At 35.0% G+C, this 23617-nt stretch overlaps 1 protein-coding gene across 1 annotated transcript in view; it reads left to right on the top strand.

The window, feature by feature from the left end:
* The window catches only part of ZCWPW2 (zinc finger CW-type and PWWP domain containing 2), a 106465-nt gene that overhangs the window by 67740 nt on the left and 15108 nt on the right, over positions 1-23617 (top strand). The window contains exon 5 of the mRNA XM_033212867.1: positions 12032-12078. Coding sequence (XP_033068758.1) covers positions 12032-12078 — 47 coding nt within the window. The remainder of the gene's footprint in view (positions 1-12031; positions 12079-23617) is intronic.

The raw sequence follows: 23617 nt of genomic DNA on the forward strand, positions 1-23617 counted from the left end.
CAAGCTCCACCTCCCGGGTTCAAGCAATTCTCCTGCCTCAGCCTCCCAAGTAGTTGGGTTTACAGGCACATGCCACCATGCCCGGCTAATTTTTTGTATCTTTAGTAGAGACGGGGTTTCACCATGTTGGCCAGGCTGGTCTTGAACCTCCCATTGCTTGTTTTTGTCAGATTTGTTGAAGATCAGATAGTTGTAGGCATGTGGCCTTATTTCTGAGTTCTTTATTCTGTTCCATTGATCTATTGGTATGACACATTTTTAACTCTAAAAAGAAGATGATTGCCACATAAAATGATAAAATTTATTCATTTATTTATTTATTTAGATGGAGTCTCACTCTGTCGCCCAGGCTGGAGTGCAGGGACACGATCTTGGCTCACCGCAAGGTCCGCCTCCTAGGTTCTAGCAATTCTCCTGCCTCAGCCTCCGGAGTAGCTGGGATTACAGATGCCCGCCACCATGCCCAGCTAATTTTTGTATTATCAGTAGAGACGAGGTTTCCCCATATTGGCCAGGCTGGTCTCGAACTCCTGAACTCAGGTGGTCCATCCGCCTTGGCCTCCCAAAGTGCTGGGATCACAGGCATGAGATAGTTTTTATTAAACTTAAATATGTTTAACTTGCTTTCTGCTTAGTGATTATAATCATTTAATATTTTATAAGCCCCTTTTTGTCTTTATTACTTTAAGTTCTAAACAGGTTACTCTATGGATAGAAGGATCCAGACTTTGATGCTGACTGAATTTTAAAGTAGCAATGATTTTTTTTCTCCTTTGGAAAACTTTAATTTATATTTACAAAAAATGTATATGTGAAAAGATTTTATTTGAGAAAAAATTTAAATTTCAACCCAGCCACCTAAGTTTAGGATTTAAAGCAAATAAGTAGGTTTGAAAAGAGTGGAAAAAGAATGACAAATACACTACTCAGGTTTACTCTGAGACCATGAGAAGAGACATTTATTACTACAAATGCAATTTTATTCCTGTGCTGAAAATATAATGTCTCTGTTTATTAGCAATAAAGGTTGAACTCACTGTATTGTCACAAATACAATTTTATGCCTTGCACAGACTATACATTTTTGTTATTTAATCACAAAAGCCTTTTAGACATTTACTTTTTTGAACATTAATAACTTTAAGTAATATAGTCATTTACTTTTTAAACTTATATCTATTTCTCATGAGGAGTAGACTTGCACTCTCAATTAGCGGTGGGTCCTTTGACATTCTTGCCTGTCCGGAGACTCTGAAGAAGGATTATTTCTGATTGGTTTTGCAGAAATAGCTCATTTTCTTGCTGAAAGTGTGATTATATTTACATGCAGAGTTTTATGTAATTCAGCCTGATTATTGAGAGCCATATGGCTAACAGCTTTCATTTTGTCTCTTAAGTAGCCAAAATGGAGGGGCATGAACTTTTAGGACTTCAGAATTCCAGGAGTTTAGTATTTGCAGTAACAGGCTCACAATTCACTATTCACTATCTCCAAAATAGTCATGTAATCCTTGTGTCTGCTTAGCATCCAGTGTAGATTCTGGTAAAGTATTCGGCTTCTTTCTGTATTCAAAAGTAGTTTTGAGAGATAAGTAGCCACTGTTTAGATATTTCACCAAAGATGAATAACTTAGCAGTAATCCACTTTTTAATCCAGCAACTTTAAAGGTTTCTTCACCTAACAATTTATTTTTCCAACCTAGAAATAAATTACCCCAATATTTAGCCTATAGTCTTCCTACCATGCAGAAATTGGTATAGTATTTTATCTGATGCAACGCTCTCATTGTTGAAATATGCAGGATCTTTAAATATTTGTAAATTTTTTTTTTTTTTTTTTTTTTGAGATGGAGTCTTGCTCTATCACCCAGGCTGGAGTGCAGTGGCCGGATCTCAGCTCACTGCAAGCTCCGCCTCCCGGGTTTACGCCATTCTCCTGCCTCAGCCTCCCGAGTAGCTGGGACTACAGGCGCCCGCCACCTCGCCCGGCTCGCTTTTTGTATTTTTTAGTAGAGACGGGGTTTCACGGTGTTAGCCAGGATGGTCTCGATCTCCTGACCTCGCGATCCACCCGTCTCGGCCTCCCAAAGTGCTGGGATTACAGGCTTGAGCCACCGCGCCCGGCCAATATTTGTAAATTTTTTAAAAAATATAACTTTAAATATAACCCAATCAGATTAAACAGCCTCACCCTCATAATTTAGTTGTTCTGTTTTTGTTGTATTTGTTACTACTACTACTGTAACTAAGTAATTCTGCTGGGGCTAGAAAATTTTTTATCTTATATAGAAACATTCATTTTAATTATACTTCTAAAAATAAATAGACCATTATCCATAGAATAATGATTAATCTTAATAAAGATTAAGACTTTCTTACGTGCTCTACATTTTAGAATTGATGTCCTTATTTCTTTTTCCCAGAATTATTTATATTGTTAAAAAAATTGACTTGATTTTTTTAGAGCAGTTTTAAGTTCACAGAAAATTGAGTGGAAAGTACAGAGCGTTTCCATATATCTCCTCCCCACAGCCCCTAAACACACAACCTCCCCCACTATCAACATCCCATACCATGAGATCTATTTGTTACAATTGATGAACCTGCACTGACACATCAGTATCACCCAAAGTCCTTAGTTTACATTAGGGTTTACTCTTGCTGTTATACATTCTGTGGGTTTGGAGAAATGTATAATGACCTGTATCCACCATTGTAGTATCATGTAGAGTAGTTTCACTGCTCTAAAAATCCAAGGGTCAAAGAGTCAGATGTTTGGTTCGCTTCCATATTGGATTGGCTATTCTGGGTCTTTTGCCTTTCCATATACATTTTAGAATCAGTTTGTTGATTTCACAAAATAGCGTGCTGGCATTTTTATTGGGATTGTGTTGAATCTATATATCAAGTTGGGAAGAACCGATATCTTGACAATATTTAGTCTTTTTATCAATGAACACAGAATATCTTCAAGTTTATTGTTTATTCAGTTCTTTTTTGATTTATTTTATCAGAGTTTGGTAGTTTTCCTCATTTAGATCTTGTACTTTTGTTTTAGATTTATGCTTAACTAATTCACTTTGAGGTTTGCCAGTGTAAATTCTAATGTGTTTTCATTTCAAATTCTACTTGTTTGGTACTGGTATGTCAGAAATCTATTTATTTTTGCATATTAACCTTGTATCCTGTAACCTTGCTATAATCTATTATTAATTACAGGATTTTTTTGTCTATTCTTTTCGATTTACTACATAGATAATCATATTATGTGCAAAGAGACTTTTATTTCTTCTTTCCCAATCTATATACCTTTTATTTTCATTTCTTGTCTTACTGCATTATCTAGGAATTCCAGTACAGTATTGAGAAGAGTGGTGAGCGAGAAAACCCTTGACTTGTTCTTCATCTTAGCACGACAGCTTCTAGCTTGTTACCATTAAATATGATACTAGCTTTAGATATTTTGTAAATGCTCTTTATGAAGCTAAGGAAGTTCCCCTTCTTCCGTGTTTCCTGAGGGTTTTTTTTTCTTCTTTATGCTATTAATGCGATTGATTAAATTAATTGGTTTCCAATTTTTGAACTACCTTGCATTGAATGAGTTAGAAAGTATTTTCTCTGCTTATATCTTCTGGAAAATGTTATGGAGAATTGGCATAATTTCTTCCTATATGTTTGATAGCATTCACCAGTGAGCCCATCTGGGCTTGCTGCTTTTTGTTTTGGAAGGTTATTATATTGATTCAATTTCTTTAATAGTATAGGTCTATTCAGATTGCCTGTTTCTTTTTGTAAGAATTTTAGCAGAGTGTCTCTTTCAAGAAATTGGTCCATTTCATCTAGGTTATAAAATTTGTGGGCATAGAGTTGTTCATAATGTTCCTTTATTTTCTTTTAATGCCCATGGGATTTGTTATAATGTCTAACTCTTTCATTTCTAATATTAGTAATATGTGCCCACCTGCCTCTCTCCCTTTCCTCCTTCCTTCCTGTCTCTCTCCCTCCCTTCCTTCCTTCCTTTCTTCCTGCCTTCCTTCCTGCCTTCCTACCTGCCTTCCTGTCTTCCTGTCTTCCTTCCTTCCTGTCTTCCTGTCTTCCTTCCTTCCTGTCTTCCTGTCTTCCTTCCTTCCTGTCTTCCTGTCTTCCTTCCTTCTTGTCTTCCTTCCTTCCTTCTCTCTCCTTCCTTCCTTCCTTCCTTTATTCCTTCCTCCCTCCCTCCCTCCCTCCCTCCCTTCCTTCCTTCCTTCCTTCCTTCCTTCCTTCCTTCTTTCCTCTCTTTAGTCATCAATTTTACTGATCTTTCAAAGAACTAGCTTATGGTTGTATTGATTTTTCTCTGTCTACTGTCTTCAATTTCATTGATTTCTGCTCTTTTATTTTTTTTTCTTCTGCTTACTTTGGATTTAGCCTGTTCTTTTTCTTCTAATTTCCAAAGTAGAAGCTTAGATTATTGATTTTAGAGCTTTTTTCTTTTCTAATAGATGAATTCAATGCTATAAATTTTCCTCTGAACATTGCTTTTGCTGCATCCCGTGATTGATAAGTTGTACTTTCATTTTCATTTAGTTTAAAATATTTTAAAATTTTTCTTGAGTTTTTTTTTTTTTTCTTTGATCTATGTGTTACTTAGAAGTGTGTTCCTTACTCTCCAAGTATTTTGAATTTCCACCTATCTCTCTGTTACCAGTTTCTGGCTTAATTCCATTTTGGTCTGCAAGGAGACATTGTATTATATCTATTCTTTTAAATGTGTTAAGGTATTTTTTATTGCCCAGAATGTGGTCTGTTTTCTGAATGTTTCATGTGGGCTCAAGAAGGATGTGTATTCTGCTGTTGTTGGATGAAGTAGATTACAGATGTCAAATATATCCAGTTGATTGATGGTGTTTTTGAGTTCAACCGTGTCTTTACTGATTTTCTTTTTGCTGGATTTGTTCATTTCTGACAGAGGGCTGTTGAAGCCTCTAGCTATAATAGTAGATTTATTTATTTCTCTCTACAGTTCCATCAGTTTTTGCCTCTCATATTTTGATGCTCTGTTGTTAGGTGCGTGTACATTGAAGGTTGCAAGTCTTCTTGGAGTATTGACCTCTTTATTATTTTGTATGACCCTCTTTATTCTTGGTAACTTTTCTTGCTCTGAAGTCTGCTATGTTTCAAATTAATATAACTCCTACTTCCTTTTCGTTAGGGTTAGCATGATATACTTTTCTTTTAATTCATCCATCTAGGCCATTAATATTTAAAATGATTATTTTTAATATCATGGATTAATCGTTGTCATATTTATTATTATTTTCTATTTATTGCCCTTTTTCTTTGTTACTGTTTCTGCCTTTTACTCTTTTTGTCTTTATGATTTTGAGATTTTATATAATTACATTTTCTTCCCTGTTGACATATCAATTATCAATTATACTTTTTTAAAACTATTTTTAGTGGTGCCCTTTTTCTTTGTTACTGTTTTTGTCTTTCACTCTTTTCCTGTCTTTGTGATTTTGAGATTTTAAATAATTCAATTTTCTTCCCTCTTAGCATATCAATTATCAGTTACACTTTTTCAAAAACTTTTTTTAGTGATTGCCCTAGAGTTTGCAATATACATTTACAGCTAATTCAAATCTCACTTACAAATAATTATCCTGTTTCATGGGTAGTACAAATATCTTATGACAGACTATGCCTAATTCTTCCTTCTCATCCCTGCTATCATTGATATCATTCATTTTACTTATATATAAGCATATATGCATGCACACAAAAAGATGTATGCATAAACATACGTAATTAAGTATATCATGATTATTTTAAACAAACTGTTATCTGTTAGATCAATTAAGAATAAGAAAAGTAAAAAGTTTTTACTTTACCTTTACTTAGTCAGTTTTCAATGCTCTTCTTGTCTTTGTGCAGATCTGACTTTCTAACCTATATTATTTTTCTTCTCTCGGAAGAACTTCTTTTAGTATTCCTTGCAAGGCAGTTCTATTGGCAACAAATGCCTCCTTTTTTTTTTTTCTTTTTTTGCCTGAGAAAGTCTTTATTTCTCCTTTACTTTTGAAAAATAATTTCACAGGCCATGCATTGTGGCTCAGGCCTGTAATCCCAGCACTTTAGGAGGCTGAGGCAGGAGGATCACTTGAGCCCAGAGTTTGAGACCAGCCTGGGCAACATGGTGAGATTCCATCTCTATAAAAAATTCAAAAATTAACCACGTATTCGTCTAAAGTCCCACCTATGCAGGATACTGAAGTGGGAGTATCGCTTGAGCCCAGGAAGTTGAGGCCACAGTGAGCCATGATTGTGCCACTGCACTCTGACCTGAGTACAGAGCAAGATCCTATCTCAAAAGAAAAAAAAAAAAAAGAATTAAGAAATATGTTATCTAAATGAAAAAAAAAAAGAAAGAAAGAAAAGTAATTTCAGAGTGTAGAATTCTAGGTGGGTGGGCTATTTTGTCAACACTTTATTTTGCTCAACTATTTTATCAATTGCATGGTTTTTGAGGAAAAGTTTGATGTAATTCTTATATTTACTCTTCTATTGGCAAAGTGGGTTATTTCTCTGACTTTTTTCAAGATTTTATTTTTAATCTTTTATTTTCTGCAGTTTGAATATGACATGTAGATTTTTGGCATTTATATTACTTGGTATTTCCTGAGCTTCTGGGTCTATGGTTTGGCATCTGATATTAATTTGGGGGAAATTATCAGTTATTATTGTGTCAATTTTTTTTTTGTTCCTGTATCTCTTTTCATTCTAGTATGTCTATTATGTGTATGTCACACTTTTCTAGTTGTCACACAGTTCTTGGATATACTGTTTTATTATTTTTTTCAGCATTTTCTCTTTTTCAGTTTTTTTAGTTTTGGTGGTTTTTATTGATATACCTGAAGCTCAAAGATTGTTTCCTTAGCTATGTCGAGTCTCCTGATGAGCATATCAAACACATTCTTCATTTCTGTTTCAGTACTTTTGCTCTCAAGTATTTCTTATGAATCTTTCTTAGAATTTTCATTTCTTTACTTACATTACTCATCTGTTCTTGCTTGTTGTCTACTTTTAACACTATAGCTTTTAGCATATTAATCATAGTTGTTTTAAATTCATGAGCTGATAATCCCATCATCCCTGCCATATCTTGATCTGGTCCTGCTGCTTGCTCTTTCTCTTCAAATTTTCTTTTTTGTCTTTTAGTATGCCTTATAAATTTTTACTGGAAGGTGGGCATGATGTTCTGGGTAAAATAACTGCAATCATGATAGTTTAGCAGTACAGTGGTAAGACATGAAGGGGAGGGAAAACATCCTGTGTTCCTATCATAAAGTCTCAGTCCTAGGCTGTAAACTTCATAAGAGCTTTCCTCCAACTTCCTTTTTTTTTTTCTTCACCTACATAGGTGGTAAAGGATGGCTAGAAGGGGCTGGAGTTGGGTATTTTGCTTCCCCCAGGTCAGGCTGGGGTTAGGCTTTGAAAATCCCTCAATAGGTTAGGCTCTGGTAAAATAGTTTCTCCTCAGGGCAGGCCTTGCTAAGAAGTACAGAATGGTCTGATTTTTTCAAAATGATTACTTTTCTCCTCCCCTTGATGGAACCAGGAGATATTTCCCTAATCTTCTCTGTGAGAACCTGGTAGAGCTCCTTCGGGTAAAACTCAACAAAAGTGTGCCCCTCCCACCATGACTAGGTCCCCCTGGAGTTTTTGTCTCAGGCTTATTCCCACAGAGTTTCTAGAAGTTTGTCAATTGAAGTTCATGTTTTCCTACCCCTATACTAGTTTCCACCCTGCTCAGGTGGGTTGTGATTCTCTGTATTTACCTGTCTTTTTCTCCAAATCTGGGGACAGCAGTTTCCCCGGTGACCTTACTTCTCCAAAGGATCTGAAAAGAGTTGTTCATTTTTCATTTGGCTCACCTTTGTACATGTTGTTGGACTCTAGTGGCAACCTTCTAAGCTCCTTACATTCCAGACCAGAAACTGAATGTCCTCTACATTTTTACGAAAATGCTGTCAGCTATCACAGTTAAACAAACAAAAACTGACAACTTTTTCAGAGTCCATGAATACACAAGGTTTAAAAAAATTATTTAAAGAAGAGAAATCATTGAATTATGTTAATATTTTTATTTCTCTCTAATATGGTTGTAAGTAAAAAATCAATAACATCTGTTCTGGGTCATGAGTCATAACCACCTCTACTCATTTAGAACATTTTCATTTACTACCAGCAGCTCCTCTTTTGCACTTTAAAAATATGACTTGGATATAGCTCAAAGGAGGAGTGAAGGCCCTTTTCATTATCCACATCTACATTTCCTGTTAACTGCTTTTCACTCTTTATGGTGAGAGTCCCTCCATGCAGAGATTTCTGAAGGAAGGAAATTAAATCTTTCTCACAAGAGAAAATTTAGCTTTTAGAAGGTTGTTAATTTTTGCTGAAGTTGAACATAGACCTACTGTTATTATTAATAAAGAAATTACTACTGATCATAATGTTTCAAGTATTACATAAGAGTTTTCCTTAGGCATTTGAAAATCAATGTGGTTTTTGATACTCCCCAAGGTACTCTACTTTTATTGGAAGATGGTTTTTATAACTTTTGAACATAAAAAGCTCCTTGAACAACAGTTCACATATTTCTGTTACCAATTCATTGCCATGTTAGCAAATTTATGTAAGAATGAGGTATGTTTTGACAGGAAACATAGCAAACATCCATTTTGGTTAACTCTCTCTGTCCCATCCAGATACATAGACTCCAATTTTTAGTTTTTGAGTTTCTTTTTGTTCAATTTTAACTATTTTTAATGATTGATATTTCATCATGACTTCTATCCTTATTAGAGATTTTCAAAAGAACAAAGAGTAAATTAACTTTTTTTAAGATACAATAAAACTTATTGCATCTTGTTATTACTGTAAGGTTCTACTGGGCCCTTTACACATCATTAATCCCAAAATATACTATGAGATTTTCGTGATCTTATTTTTTCCTATTTCTTGAAACATGTTGCTATTTTATTATTACTCATCAATTATTTCCAACTATGTTAAAAAGATGAAAATAATTATTTAGATGGAAGAATGGTAGAGTCACCTAAAAAGATGATACAGTAGTGAAATATATAATCACTGAAGTGTTTTTCCTAGTATTCCAAAGATCAAGATCTCCCTCTGTCTTTCTTTCTCTCTTTCACACACACACACACACACACACACACACACACACACCCCATGTCTATTAGCTAAAATGGAAGTGAATATTTGTTGATTATCTGTTATCTTCAGACATTGTTTTAGGAGTTTTAATTAAGTAGCTTATTCTATTTAAATCTCACAATATACTAGTGAGGTAATCATTTTTACTCCTGGACCTAATTAAACTAAAGAGCTTTTTACAACAAAGGAAACTATCAACAGAGTAAATAGACAGTCCACAGAATGGGAGAAAATATTTGCAAACTCTGCATCTGAAAAAGGTCTGATGTCCAGCATTGATAATAAGCAAAAAATAACCCCATTAAAAAGTGGGCAAAGGACATGAACAGACACTTTTCAAAAGAAGACATATATGTGGCTAATGAGCATATGAAAAAATGCTCAACGTCACTGGCCCTTAGAGAAATGCAAATCAAAACCATAATGAGATATTATCTCACACCAGTCAGAATGGTTATTAATACAAAGTCAAAAGATAACAAATACTGGCGAGGTTACAGAGCAAAGGGAATGCTATATACTACTTGTGGTAATGTACTTTAGTTCAGTGACTGTGCAAAGCAGTTTGACAGTTTTTCAAAGAACTTAAAACTGAACCATCATTTGACCCAGGAATCCCATTTTTGCAATATATACCCATAGAAATAGAAATCATTCTATCATGAAGATATATGCACACATATGTTCATTGCAGCACTATTTTCAATAGCAAAGACATGGAATTAACTTAGATGCCCATTAATTGTAGACTGGATAAAGAAAATATGGTACATATTCACTATGGAATACTATGCAGTCATGTAAAAGAACAAGATAATGTCCTTTCAGCAACATGGTTGGGACTGGAGGCCATTATCCTAAGCAAGATAATGTAGGAACAGACAATCAAGCACTACATGTTGTCACTTATAAGTGAGAACTAAACATTGAGTACACGTGATCACAAAAAGGGAAACAATAGACACTGGGGCCTACTTGAGAGTGGAAGGTGGAAAGAGGGTGAGGATTGAAAAACTACCTATTGGGTACTATGCTTACTACCTGGGTAATAAAATAGTATGTACACCAAACCCCGCAACACACAATGTATCTGTATAGCAAACAAGTACATGTACCCTTGAAACTAAAAGTTTAAGAAAAATAATTATTACCCCTGGTTTATAAATAAAGAGAGTCTAAGAGCATGTGCATTGTTTTATATCTTCCACTGTCTAATATAGTAGCTGATACCACGTAAATGATCAATATATTTTAATTAATACATTACAGTAATTTTTTTCAGGTAAAATGTATATTTCAGATTTATAGGAGATTTTGGATGAAATACATACACATTTTTAATTATAAGTAATATTGAACACTTACTGCATATAAAATGTGGTCCCTGCTTTTGAGGAATATTCTAGTCACAGAATACTTAGACATGTTCGTAACTAAGCATAATACAAAGAAGAAAGTTTCATGGCTTAATATGACTATGATTTTACAAAAGAGGTGGAGTTTTATCCTAATCAGAGGAATATCTGTAGTGGCACATAACCTTATACATTCATCAGTGGAGAGAAAGGGTGTTCCAGAAAGAGGGATCATCTCAAATATACAGCTGGATATAGGAAAGAGAATAGTTTACATGTGACCAGCCAGTTGTAGGAATGAATATAGTAACCTGTTCCTCTGAGTTTCTATATTTTATGACAACAGTCGTAACCAATAGGTACATATACACACATACACACTTTAGCATGTCTCAAAATAATATCCTGGGATAGTTTTTTATGAACTATTTGGTTACTAATTATTCTGTTTTTAGGAGTGGCATAATGAGGAAATGTATTAAATTTAGGAGTGGTATAATGAGAAAATGTACTAGTAGTTTCCATTCTTTTTTTTTTTTTTTTTTTTTTTTTTGAGACGGAGTCTCACGCTGTCACCCAGGCTGGAGTGCTGTGGCCGGATCTCAGCTCACTGCAAGCTCCGCCTCCCGGGTTCACGCCATTCTCCTGCCTCAGCCTCCCGAGTAGCTGGGACTACAGGCGCCGCCACCTCGCCCGGCTAGTTTTTTGTAGTTTTTAGTAGAGACGGGGTTTCACCGTGTTAGTCAGGATGGTCTCGATCTCCTGACCTCGTGATCCGCCCGTCTCGGCCTCCCAAAGTGCTAGGATTACAGGCTTGAGCCACCACGCCCGGCGTAGTTTCCATTCTTGCTGAGTCTTTCTCTGAGGCACTGTTGGTAGCTCAGTGGTCCCAAATGGAGATGACAGACAGTGTGGAAAAATTAGAGGTTTGTAATCAGATGGTTCTGGCCAAGCTGCATGACCTCAGGCAGGATACATTATTTACCTCAGCTGTGAAGTGAGGAGAGACTGCGTACTTTACAAGGTTATAATGAGAATTAAATAAGATATCTATATAAAGTCCTTGTCCCATGTCCAGCGTATAATAGATAGATAATGAAAATGGAGGCAGTTGGGATTCAATTCTAGATCCTATATGCTCCAGAGCACATAAGCTCCCCAGAACCTAGAAATCAGATATACTAGACACCAACTTGAGGACATCCAACTAACCAACTTTAAGAGAGGAGATTTGCCAAATAAGTATAAAAATGTGCATATTATTACTTTTGGATTGCATTGCTCTACTAAACAATGGGAAGCTCAGTTTATTAGCATATTAATTAAAGGGACAACTGGAACAAAATAATGTTATAGTAGTAATGAGAAAGTAGAAATTTCTCATTATGTAACTCAGTATTTATTTGAACAGGAACATAGGCACTTTTTTGAAGCAGCCATGTTTCATTGTCTTACAGATAAATCCAAAACACATGACAAAGTTGCTGCACTGGCCAAGAAAGGGGTAAGATTGTGTTTTATTATATAAAATATACAAACTTCAAATTTCATTTAACACTATTCTTTAAAGAAAATTAAATTATTTAAAAACAAACAATGACATACAATCCACTTTTTCTTCTAAATGTTACTTCAGTATGTTTCCTTTCTTAGGTTAATATGAGGAAATTAATATTTATGGTTACTTATATTAATGTTATAGGACTATCAGAAATTAGAACAATAGAGAACTGTAAGTAAACAAGTAAATGAGTGCTTTTACTTAAATTATATTTCATATACATACTCATATACTAAAATAGTTTTATATACTATATTACTGTAATGTGAGTACACAGTCTCACAGAAAATTTAAGTAGAATTTACTGCTCAACATGACATCTACCTTAAACTTAAGTAGAGAACAGTATTAGCCATCTTAATGAATTTTCTGAACCTGGAATGTTTTACATGAAAATTGTCAGCAGCATTTTTAAAGAATTATTAAAATGTAATACATTATTCTGAATATTGTATTCAGAGAGTTGTTTAACTCTACTTATTGTCAAAAACGTGGTTAAGATAGGATGAACCTTGACATTCTCCTCAAGAGATGATGTTCTTACCACTAAATAAAGAGAAAGAGTTGGTGCCTAAAACAAATACTTGTGGACATATACTAGTGCCACAATAAAAAGGAATTATGATAGAACGAAAGCCTATGGTGAGATTTCCCATTTTGAGTGGTGAAGCAGAGCAGACCCAGGGAAGGTCAAGTGTAACCTCGAGGAACAGAAAAGGATGTTGGGCATGTATCTATAGATGATTAGGCAAAGGATGGGCATCATGTTTGTATTCTGAGTATATACATTTTATGAGTCCTTCTAAAATCAGGTGTTGTTTTGTCTTTTTGCTTTTTGGCTTATAAAAGGAATCTTGGCTGTTCACTGGCTGAATATTGTTCAGCTCCTTTGCAGAGAGGAATTCAGTATCATAGAAAACAAGGTTGCCCTTTATAAAAGAAAGGATATAGGTCTTGTGTGTTCATCTGGAGATTTAGACAGGAATACGTGAAGTAGCACAGTATTGTTAATGTGGATAGGTTTATTTTAATCTTTGCTAAATGATATTTAGAATCAAAGACTATAAAGATAATAACTAATGTTTCTATATATTGCTTTATTTGTACCAGTTTTTCTTAACAAAGGCAGTACTGTTCTCAGGGTCAGTGCCATGGGCCAAGTCTTTGTTATTGTAAACAGTGCATAAATAAACATACATGTGCATGTGTCTTCATAGTAGAATTATATATAATCCTTTGGGTATATATCCAGTAATGGGATTGCTGGGTCAAATGGTATTTCTGGGTCTAATTCCTTGCAGATTCCCCTCACTGTCTTCCACAATGGTTGAACTAATTTATACTCCCATCAACAGTGTAAAAGTGTAAACAGTGTAAAAGTGTCCACCTCCTCTCCAGCATCTGTTGTTTCCTGACTTTTTAATGATCGTCATTCTAACTGGCATGAGATGATATCTCATTGTGATTTTGATTTGCATTTCTCTGATGACCAGTGATGATGAGCTTTTTTTCATATGTTTGTTGGCCGCATAAATGTCTTCTTTTGAGAAGTGTCTGTTCATATCCTTCACCCACTTTTTGATGTGGATGGTTGTTTTTTTCTTGTAAATTTGTTTAAGTTCCTTGTAGATTCTGGATATTAGCCCTTTGTCAGATGGATGGATTGCAAGAAATTTCTCCGGTTCTGTAGGTTGCCTGTTAACTCTGATGATCGTTTCTTTTGCTGTTCAGAAGCTGTTTAGTTTAATTAGATCCCACTTGTCAACTCTGACTTTTGTTGCCATTGCTTTTGGTGTTTTAGTCATGAAGTCTTTGCCCATGCCTATTTCCTAAATGGTATTTGCCTAGGTTTTCTTCTGAAAATTGCCTAATTATACCCTTACCCATTTTTTCTTGGGCTTATATTTTTTCTGATTGATTTGTAAGCATGGACACTCTTATTAGTTATTAATAATTTGTCAATATGTTACAAACATTTTCTGTTTTTCCTTTTAAATGATTTGTAGTTCCTTTTCTGTATTTATATAGTAAAATTGTCTCTTTGGGGGCATTCAGTTTTTTTTTTGAAAGACTGCTTTTTTGTTAATATAAAGTATGTTTCACAATTCACTTAACCTTTCTTCTATTGTTGTTGGTAAAACTGATGAAAAGCTTCATCAGTATAGCTTTCTTTCCTATCCTATTTGTTGAATTGTTTTTTTAAGGACACTTCCCAGTAGAAGGATTATGTTGAAGTGTTCTCATCATCAGTGCTTGCAAATGCCATAATTGTCATTGACAAGTATTAGTAATAAAGATGTTGTTGCCAGTTTACATTATAACTTGTTGTTGCTATAACATGAGGTAAAAAAAATCTATGTACCAATTTAGGGAAAAATTTCATATTTATAATATTAAATGCATCCATGTAGAAACATAGTTTAATTCTCTATTCATTTTTTCAATAGAGAATTTTACATATTTCTAGTTAACTCTATCCCAGATATTATTACTAACTGGAATAGGATCTATTTGTTAATTTTTTGCTTACATACAGAAATTATGTGTATCTTTTTCCCTAAAACTTATTAATACCAATAACTTAACTTACTATTTGAACAACAAAATTAAGGACCACTTTCTTGATTTATACATTTCAGTATGAGGAATTTCAGCTATTATGTTTTCTGATAAAAAGTATTTCTCTCCAAAGTTATTACAAAAAATTTCCGTAACAAGCAGAAAATTTTCATTAGCCCAATTAACAGGATAAGTTGCTTACATTTTATGACTAGATGTCTGGATATTTGTGTTAATTGCTAAGCTTGCTATTAATATGGAATTCATGTACTGCAACTCACTTAATTTATTTAGCTTTATATGCATCCTTCCCAGAAGATAAATATATTATAGCAGATTCCTACTGCTGGGTTCTAGCCCTAGGCAGAGAGAAATCTCAGAAAAGAATAGCAAGGAGCAGAATCCCTTGGGAAGAGTCACAGTCAGGTTTCAAAACTCATTTAATTTCCTTTTGTATTCTACTTTGTGGGCATTATTCACCTTTCCATAGGCCAGTGTCCCCCTGACTTGAATCATTCAGGTATTCCATCACTATTTTGCCGTTTTCAGTACTATTAATATAGTTTTTTGTTTGTTTGTTTGTTTGTTTGTTTGTTTGTTTTTAGTTTTTAGAGAAGAAATTTTCAACAAATTGAGTTTAAAGATCGAATTGGCTTTTATTAGCGATTCATGAATCTGGCAGCATCTTATCTATGAAATAGAAGAGTGCTCTACTGGGATTAGCAGAATGATCAGCTTTTGTAAGGCAGCTCCAGTAGGAAGAAGGAAACAGCATTATGCAAAAAAACTAGATTGGTTAGCATCAGGTTACTTCAAGTTACTCTCCTTGTGTGGCTGAAAGCAGGAGATACTTTCTTATTATGCCAGCTCAGATTGACTGGGACCCTTATTATTGGTTGCTGTGAAATCTTCTGGTTTTTGGAAAACTAGCTCATATCTCAGTTCAGTTTGATTACATGACACCTAGTGTGAGTGACTCCATTCTAGTTTGGTCTGGAATATTGGGGTCTAGTGCAGGGGCACAGTCCACAATGACTACCTCCTATAAATTTTATTTAGCCAACTTGACTCACCTTTGTCATAATTTAAATTTTTATTGAAGTAAAATTTAAACACAGTGAAATGCAGAGATCTTAAGTGTACAATTTGATGAATTTTTCTTAAATATATATACTCATAAAACTACCATCCCTAATCAAATAAAGAATTTTCCCTACCCAGAAAGTTTCCTAATGTAAATATTTATCCATTTTATCCATTTATTACTTTAAATCATCAGTGTAAATCTTAACATACAAAGTTCATTTTCCTTTTTTTGAGGCAAGGCTGTTGCCCAGGCTGGCATACACTGGCGTGAACACAGATGGATCAGTGACGCCTTGACCTCCTAGGCTCAAGTGATCCTTCTGCCTCAGCCTCCCAAGTACCTGGGACCACAAGTGTGCACCACCTTGTCTGGCTAGTTTTTGTTTTTTTTTTGTAGAGACAAGGTACTCCTGGGCTCAAATAATCCTCCCACCTTGGCCTCCTGTAGTGCTGGGATTACAGGCATGAGCCACCCACACCCCACCAGAAAGTTGTTTTCATACTAATTTCATTTGCCCTATGCTCAAAATCTGTAGAGGGAAACTGCCTCCTTATAAGGCAGTATGAAAATGCCCTTCCAGAGGGTGATTTTAACAAGATACTCTTTAGTAACTTCATAACTAACCCTGCTTGATTAAATTGCACGATTTACTTCTTTTATCTTGAATTAAAGTCTATAGGAGTGCTATAGGATAACAATTAGTAGTAAAATATTACAATTAGAGAAAATAGATAAATCTCTTATTCCAAATCCTTTTACACACCATTTATGAAGGCAAGCAAAGATCCCTTGCTTCAGAATATCAATTTTCTGGTGCAGATTATTGTATTTGCTCCTTAAACAAAGAAGAAAAGTCTTCGTTGAGACTTATATATTTCCTTAACCCTTTTTTGTATTTGATTTTCGCTTGATGGATCTGACTTCAGCCAAACTGCCTACTTGTGGTTTTCACAAAATGGCCAGTGGGAGTGGGAGGAGCTGAGGAGTACAGGGTAAATGCGTGTCAAGGATGAGTATAGCAGAGTTGAAAACTCCTTTGTTTTTCTCCCCTGGAGAGAAAACAATAGTATGCTATAGTGTGAAGACCGCACTATTCCCCAAGTTCATAGGGCATGTAGTATAAGAAATGTTGGCTAGCAACTAGCTATAAGGGGAAGTTTTTCCATCCACAGGGCTGCTGGCCTGCTTATTGTTGCTAGGGTTGCAGTTGAGTTGTAAGGGGCTGTTCTAAGACAGTAGAAGTGGAGAGAGGTATAGTGATGCCTTCCTAAACCAGTGTTTTTTTTCCCAGTGCAGTGAATGGTTTGTCTGAGAAAATTCAGAGTTTAATTATGTAAATCTGGTTTTTGGTAAACAAACATTGAGGTTTATCTATCAGTGATTTTCTCTAATCATTTAAAACTTCTTTTCATCCTTGTTACTAAAAAGCAAACACAAAAGTATCCTTTTTGAATGTCACTGTTTATAATGACTAGTTTTGTATTAATTTTTCTCTATACATAATGTCCATTTAAAAATTCAGTTTAGATTATTTTACTTGGAATTTGAATTTGATGATACTTAAAATCTGGTGCTGCAGATTCTGAAAATTTGAAAATTTTCAATCATAACTCTCCCTGTTTTCTATTCTATATTTCAACTTTGAACCAGAAAGCAAGAAATATGATTCCACAAAATGTGGCTGCCCTTTTTTTAAGAAACAAAATCTTCCTCAAATACCAGTTATCAAATGGTGAACAGTTGCCAGATGTTGTCCTTTGTTATTTGGACCTACGGTTGTGGTATGCAGTTTTCTTCAATGCATTTTGCTGATTGTATTAAGTACAAGTGTAATCCTTTCTCTCTGATTCAGAGACACAGAAGTCCTATTTCTAACTTCAGACTCCACACAAAATGAATCTGAGTTTCCTCTGAAGTCTGGAATATTTCTTGCTCACCATCATCATCTTCACTCCATTCCATTAAAACCAAAACCAGTAGTACCTATCAATAGGTTATTGATATAATATAGAATAGGAATTTGAATAATGAGTTTGTATTTTATGGATTGTAGCAATTATACTAGTTATATTAAGTGATTTTTTCTATGCCTAATAGTTACACTACTATTCTACTTGCAAAGGGGAGAGATATCACCAGAAAAAATACAATGTCAGTGAAAAGAAAATTGGCTTATAGCAGAATTCAAGCCTACAGTTTCAAATTTATGAGCATTTGGCTTTTGTCCGCAAGTCTTTCAACTTTTCATTTATGTTAAATGACACAGACCTATTTTCTTTCTTTAAAAACCTATAAATTACTACTTCTAAAATTATTTAAAATTATAATGACTTTGAGATGCTCTTTGTCTTTTTGTTTATGTAGTTAATACCTTTATTTTGCCAGGCAGGGTGGCTCATGCTCATAATCATTGCACTTTGGAAGGCTGAGGCGGGTGGATCGTTTGAGCCCGGGAGTTCAAGACAAGCCTGAGTAACATGGTGAAACTTTGTCTCTACTAAAAATACAAAAATTATGCCAGGTGTGGTGGTGTGCATCTGTGGTCCCAGCTACTCAGGCTGAGGTGGAAGGATCCCCTGAGCCTGGGAAGTTCAGGCTGTAGTGAGCCAAGATTGCGCCACTGCACTCTAGCTTGGGTGACAGGAGTGAGACCCTGTCTTAAATAGTGATAGTAATAATAATAATAATAATTCTTTCACGTTGTTCCAGAAATAATTTGCTGCATCATGAAATGTTTATATTAGAGATGCATCTTAAACTTATACTCTCCTACATACTAGACAACATTTTAAAAATAATTTTTTAAATGTTTTAGTTGTGCTATTGTGGAGAGTCTGTCTATTCCTATGTATGAGAGAGATCTTACGCATTCTACTGAAGGTAAATGCTTACAGCATTTGACAATGATCCATGAGTTGAAAAATCAGGCTGGTTATCCTTACTATTCTAGCTGATATGGAGAAAAATTATAAAACAAATAATGAAACACTTGACATTCATTCTTTTGTCCAGAAAAACAGCATAATATAGGTACTATAACCACTGAATATTCTCTGCATCAGCTTTTTAGAGTGTAATTGAAACACATAGATTCTAGAAAGTCTTCCCTAAAAACAGTATCTTCTCCCAACATTCCCCTGCTAAGATACCTGTTGGCTTTAGGAAAAAACTGTACCCAAGTAGGAATTGTTTCAACTGATTTGGATTTTCAGAAAGCCTACAATTGGAGGTCAGATAATCTAATTTACTGGCTTTATTCAATCAGCTAAGCAACTGTGTCACAAATTCTGCTTTCCATGGGGTTTGTCCCTCCCTGGACACCCTGTCTGGATTAGTCCTTAGTATTCTTAAACTCTTTATAATTATAAGTGAAATCTGTTCTATTACAAAAAGAAATACCTGGATTTTCATGGTCTATCTCTGGTATATATAGTCAAAGATCACTAAAAAATAAATGTAAGGCTTTAAAAACGATCAGTGAAGCACCAAATCATAGAGCTCCTTGAAGTTTCCTGGTACTCCTGTTCTCAGCCAGGATTGTTAAGTGTTAATCAAAGACCTTTTATGCCTTTTGTTTAAGGTGGGCTGGTGATCAACTGCTATTTTTAGGGAAAGTGCTGTCTTGTGTCTCAGCTCACTGCTTGAATACACACTCCAGTGTTCTCTTTGATAAGCCCCTCAAAGCAGAGAAATCCACAGTGCTTTATTGTAAACTTACACATGGCTGAAGAAGAGAGTGAAGGGAACAGCAAGATATAAGTCATATTGTCAGGGACTGGTCTGTTCAAATCTCACAGGAATGAAGAACTCTACTAAAGGTTGACTAGACTGGAGCATGTAGCAATTGATGATTGACATTTATATAAGAAACACTAGATTTGTGTTCTTTCTATTGAAATAGTGTCTAAAATAGGGCCAGCAAATGATCATTTTAATCCTCCCCTCCTTTTCAAAGGAAAGTTGAAAGCAATCATTGTCTAGGCCCAAAGACTTACCTATATCATCTCTACTCTCTGGATACTCAGATTAAGTAATAACCATCATTTGCAGTGCTACATGTAACTAGTTTTCATCCTTATTCTAAGCAGATTTTTCAAAGGGAAATGAGGATATTGGCTTTTTCTTGTATATGATAACTTTTAACAAGGAGTTTGTGTACATTATTCAAAGCACACAGATTCACTTTTGGAAATTCTGTCAAAGCAGGCAGCTCTTTAGTGATTATTGACTGACAATTACTCTCAAAAGAAGATTACAAAACATATTGATATCTTCCCTGAGCATAAAATACTGAATCAAAATCTCACACCCTCAGATTTAACAGAACTAACAGACTTATTCTTTTTGTTTAAAAATTAAAAAAGAAAACTTCATTTAGCTGAATAGTGACTTAAGGAAATGGGCAATGTCAAGTCAGTTTACGCAGATTATATAAATCTAATGTAAACACAGTTCTATAGATTTTCTGTCCTTTGCAATTAAAGGCAATTCTGTCATTTGTCATTCCAGTCAGCAATCCTAATTATCATTTTGTGTATGTGTGTGTATATATATATATATAGAGAGAGAGTCTTTCCGTATAACCACGTTGTTTTTTACACTCCACAAGGAAAGCGTTAATACTTACTTGATTTATTTAAACTCAGTGACACATAGTGTGTTATATTTGTGTGGATAGGTGGGAAGCATTAAATTAGTGCCTCAAAAACTTTAATTTGCTGGAGAGTCATCTAAGGGGCTTATTTAAACACAGATTCCTGGGACCCACTCCCAGAGTATCTGATTCAGTAGGCCTAGGGTGGGCATAAAAATTTGCATTTCTATCAAGCTCCCAGGCATTGCTAATTCTGGCTATTACTCTGAATAGTAATAGGCTAGACAACATTGGAGAATCAGCTATTCAACGGTAGAGAGAGAAGTGGAAGGGATGGGATAGGTAAATATTATAGTATCTACCTGTAGTGGGTTGAATAGTGGCCCCCAAAATATATGTCCATCTGGAACCTTAGAATGCGACCTTGTTTGCAGTAATGGTCTTTGCAGATGTAATCAAGGTAAGGATAGTAAGATGAGATCATCTTGGAGATGGGCCCTAAGTTTAATGAGTGCCCTCACCAGATACAGACTTCTATCCTATATTACTGTAAGATAATACATTTCTCTTGCTTTTCTGTTTGTGATAATTTGTTCCATCAGTCCTAGGAAACTAGTGTACTACCCAAGCTCCTACTACACCAGAATGCTAAGTTCCCTCAGTCATATGCTGTAAACAAAAAGGGTAGAATCTGGACACTGGTCCAGAAGTAAACAATGATTGAACAACTAACTGGCAAGCAGAGTTGGATATTTTCTGATGTTATTTTCTCTTCCCCCGAATACTTTGAGGTAAATAATCTTTGGTATCATTTAACAAAAGAAGACCTTGAAATGCCAAATAGTCATTTAGGCCACAAATATTGATTGTTTATACCAGACTCTTGCTGGCTATTGGAGTGGTCAAGTGACTTGCCAAAAGTGACACAGCCAGTAAGTGCCAGAATAAGCACTTAACTCTAGATCCTGTTATACCAAATTCTGTGCTTTTCTCCATCACATTTTATCAAAGGCTCATACTACCAAGGCACAGAGCATTTTGGCAAATACTAACTTGTTCATTTCAGTCACTGTAGAATATTTAACGAAGTAGAAAAAGAATTTATTTTTTTAACAGGAATCTCTGTGATTTATGGTAACTGTTTAATTGTATTTCCATTAGTAACAATACAGTACTTTTCATTTGTTGTTATCTTTTAATCTTATTTCCTCTTGTAGTAAACCTTTTTAATTTATATTCAAACATGCAGATAATTTTAGATGATACTTACTAACAAGATAGAAATAATAGTTCTACATTGTCTTTGGAGATGGAGGTCAGTGATTTAGACAATATTTCAATATTCGTTTTTTTTGAGATGGGGTCTCCCTCTGTGTACAGTGGTGCAATCTCGGTTTCTATGAATTTATTACAAATTTTAGTTAGCTACCTTTTGGGTTTTGATTTCACATGCTATTGCATTTTTGTCAGTGAATATGGACTGTAAAATAGAGATTACTTTAATATTTTTGAGACTTCCTCTGTGACCCAGTAGGTGGTCAAATTTATAAATGTTTCAAGGTTGGAAACAATATGTATTCTTTAATTATTCAATGCTAGTTTTAATATATGTTCATTATATTAGGCTTATTATTTGTGTGGTTGAATTATCATATTTACTGTATTTGTTCTGCTTTATTATTTTTTGAGAGGTAAATTGTATGAGAAATTTTAAGAGAGGTAAAAAAAACTGTAGATTCAGTATTTTCTACTTGTAATTCTGTGTTTTCACTTTGTATATTTTAAAGCTACGTGTCTTAGTTCATTTAGTGTTTCTATAAAGGAATACTGGGTAATTAATAAAGTAAAGATTTATTTGGGTCAGGGTTCTACAGGCTGTACAAGAAGAATGGTGCTGGCATTTGCTCAGCTTCTGATGAGGGACCCAGGATGCTTCCACTCGTGATAGAAGGCAAAGGGGAGTCAGCAGGACTCTTTTTAACAACCAACTGTAGTGAGAATTAATAGACTGAGAACTCACCCACAAAGGAGCGCATTGATCCATTTATGAAGGATTTGCCCCTATAACCCAAACACCTCCCATTAGGCCCCACCCCCAACAGTGAGGATCAAATTTCAACATGAAGTTTGGAGAGGACAAACATCAAAATTATTGCACTAATATTTTAGATAATAGACAGGTCAAGACAATTATACTTGCTAAGTGAATTTTTTTTTAGCATTTAGTAATAACCCTTTTTATCTCTGATTATGCTTTTTGACTTAATGTCTGCTTAAATATAGTTACATTAGGTTTCTTTTGTTACTTTTGTTAATAATTATGAACATATCATATTCCAGCTCCTCACTTTCAACCTTTTTTTTTTGAGACAGAGTCACACTCCATCACCGAGGCTGTAGTGCAGTGATGCGATATTGGCTCACTGTAGCATACACCTCCAGGGTTCAAGCGATCCTCCTGCTTCAGTCTCCTGAGTAGCTTCACCCCCTGAGTATTACTGTTGTGTACCATCACACCCAGCTAGTTTTTGTACTTTGAGTAGAGATGGGGTTTTACCATGTTGGCCAGGCTTGTCTTGAACTCCTGCCCTCAAGTGATCTGCCTGCCTTGGCCTCCCAAAGTGTTGGGATTACAGGCGTGAGCCACTGCCCCTGTCCCTTTCAACCTTTCCATGTCATTCTGTTTTTTAAATTACAGATTTATTGAGATTTAATTTGTATATCATACAGCTCACTTCTAAAAAATGTACAGTTTAGTTTATTCAAAGTTTTGCAGCCAACATCGCTAGCTAATTTTAGAACAGTTTTTTCATCACCCTGAAAGGAACCTTTATACCCATTAGCAGTCACTGCCCATTTCCCATCTTCCCCTTTTCCGTGGTAACCATGCATCTATTTTCTCCTTCTATAGATTTGCCTTTTTTAGACATTTTAGATCATATAATACTGTGGCCTTTTGTGTCTGACTGTTCACTTTTCATCTATATTGTAGCATGTGTCAGTACTTCATCATTTTTGATGGCTGAGTAATAGTTCATTATATGGATATACCACACTTTATCCATTGGTGGACATTTGGGTTGTTTCTACTCTTGGGCTATTATAAATAATGCCATTATGAACAATCATGTGCTCGTTCTTGTATGGGCATATGCTTCTGTTTTTCTTGGGTATATACCTAGGATTGGAATTATTAGATCATGGGGTAACTCTAAATTTCAGGTTTTGAGGAACTACCAAAC

This window comes from Trachypithecus francoisi, unplaced genomic scaffold (assembly GCF_009764315.1).
Source record: "Trachypithecus francoisi isolate TF-2019V2 unplaced genomic scaffold, Tfra_2.0 Lachesis_group0, whole genome shotgun sequence".
Classification (NCBI taxonomy): Eukaryota; Metazoa; Chordata; class Mammalia; order Primates; family Cercopithecidae; genus Trachypithecus; species Trachypithecus francoisi.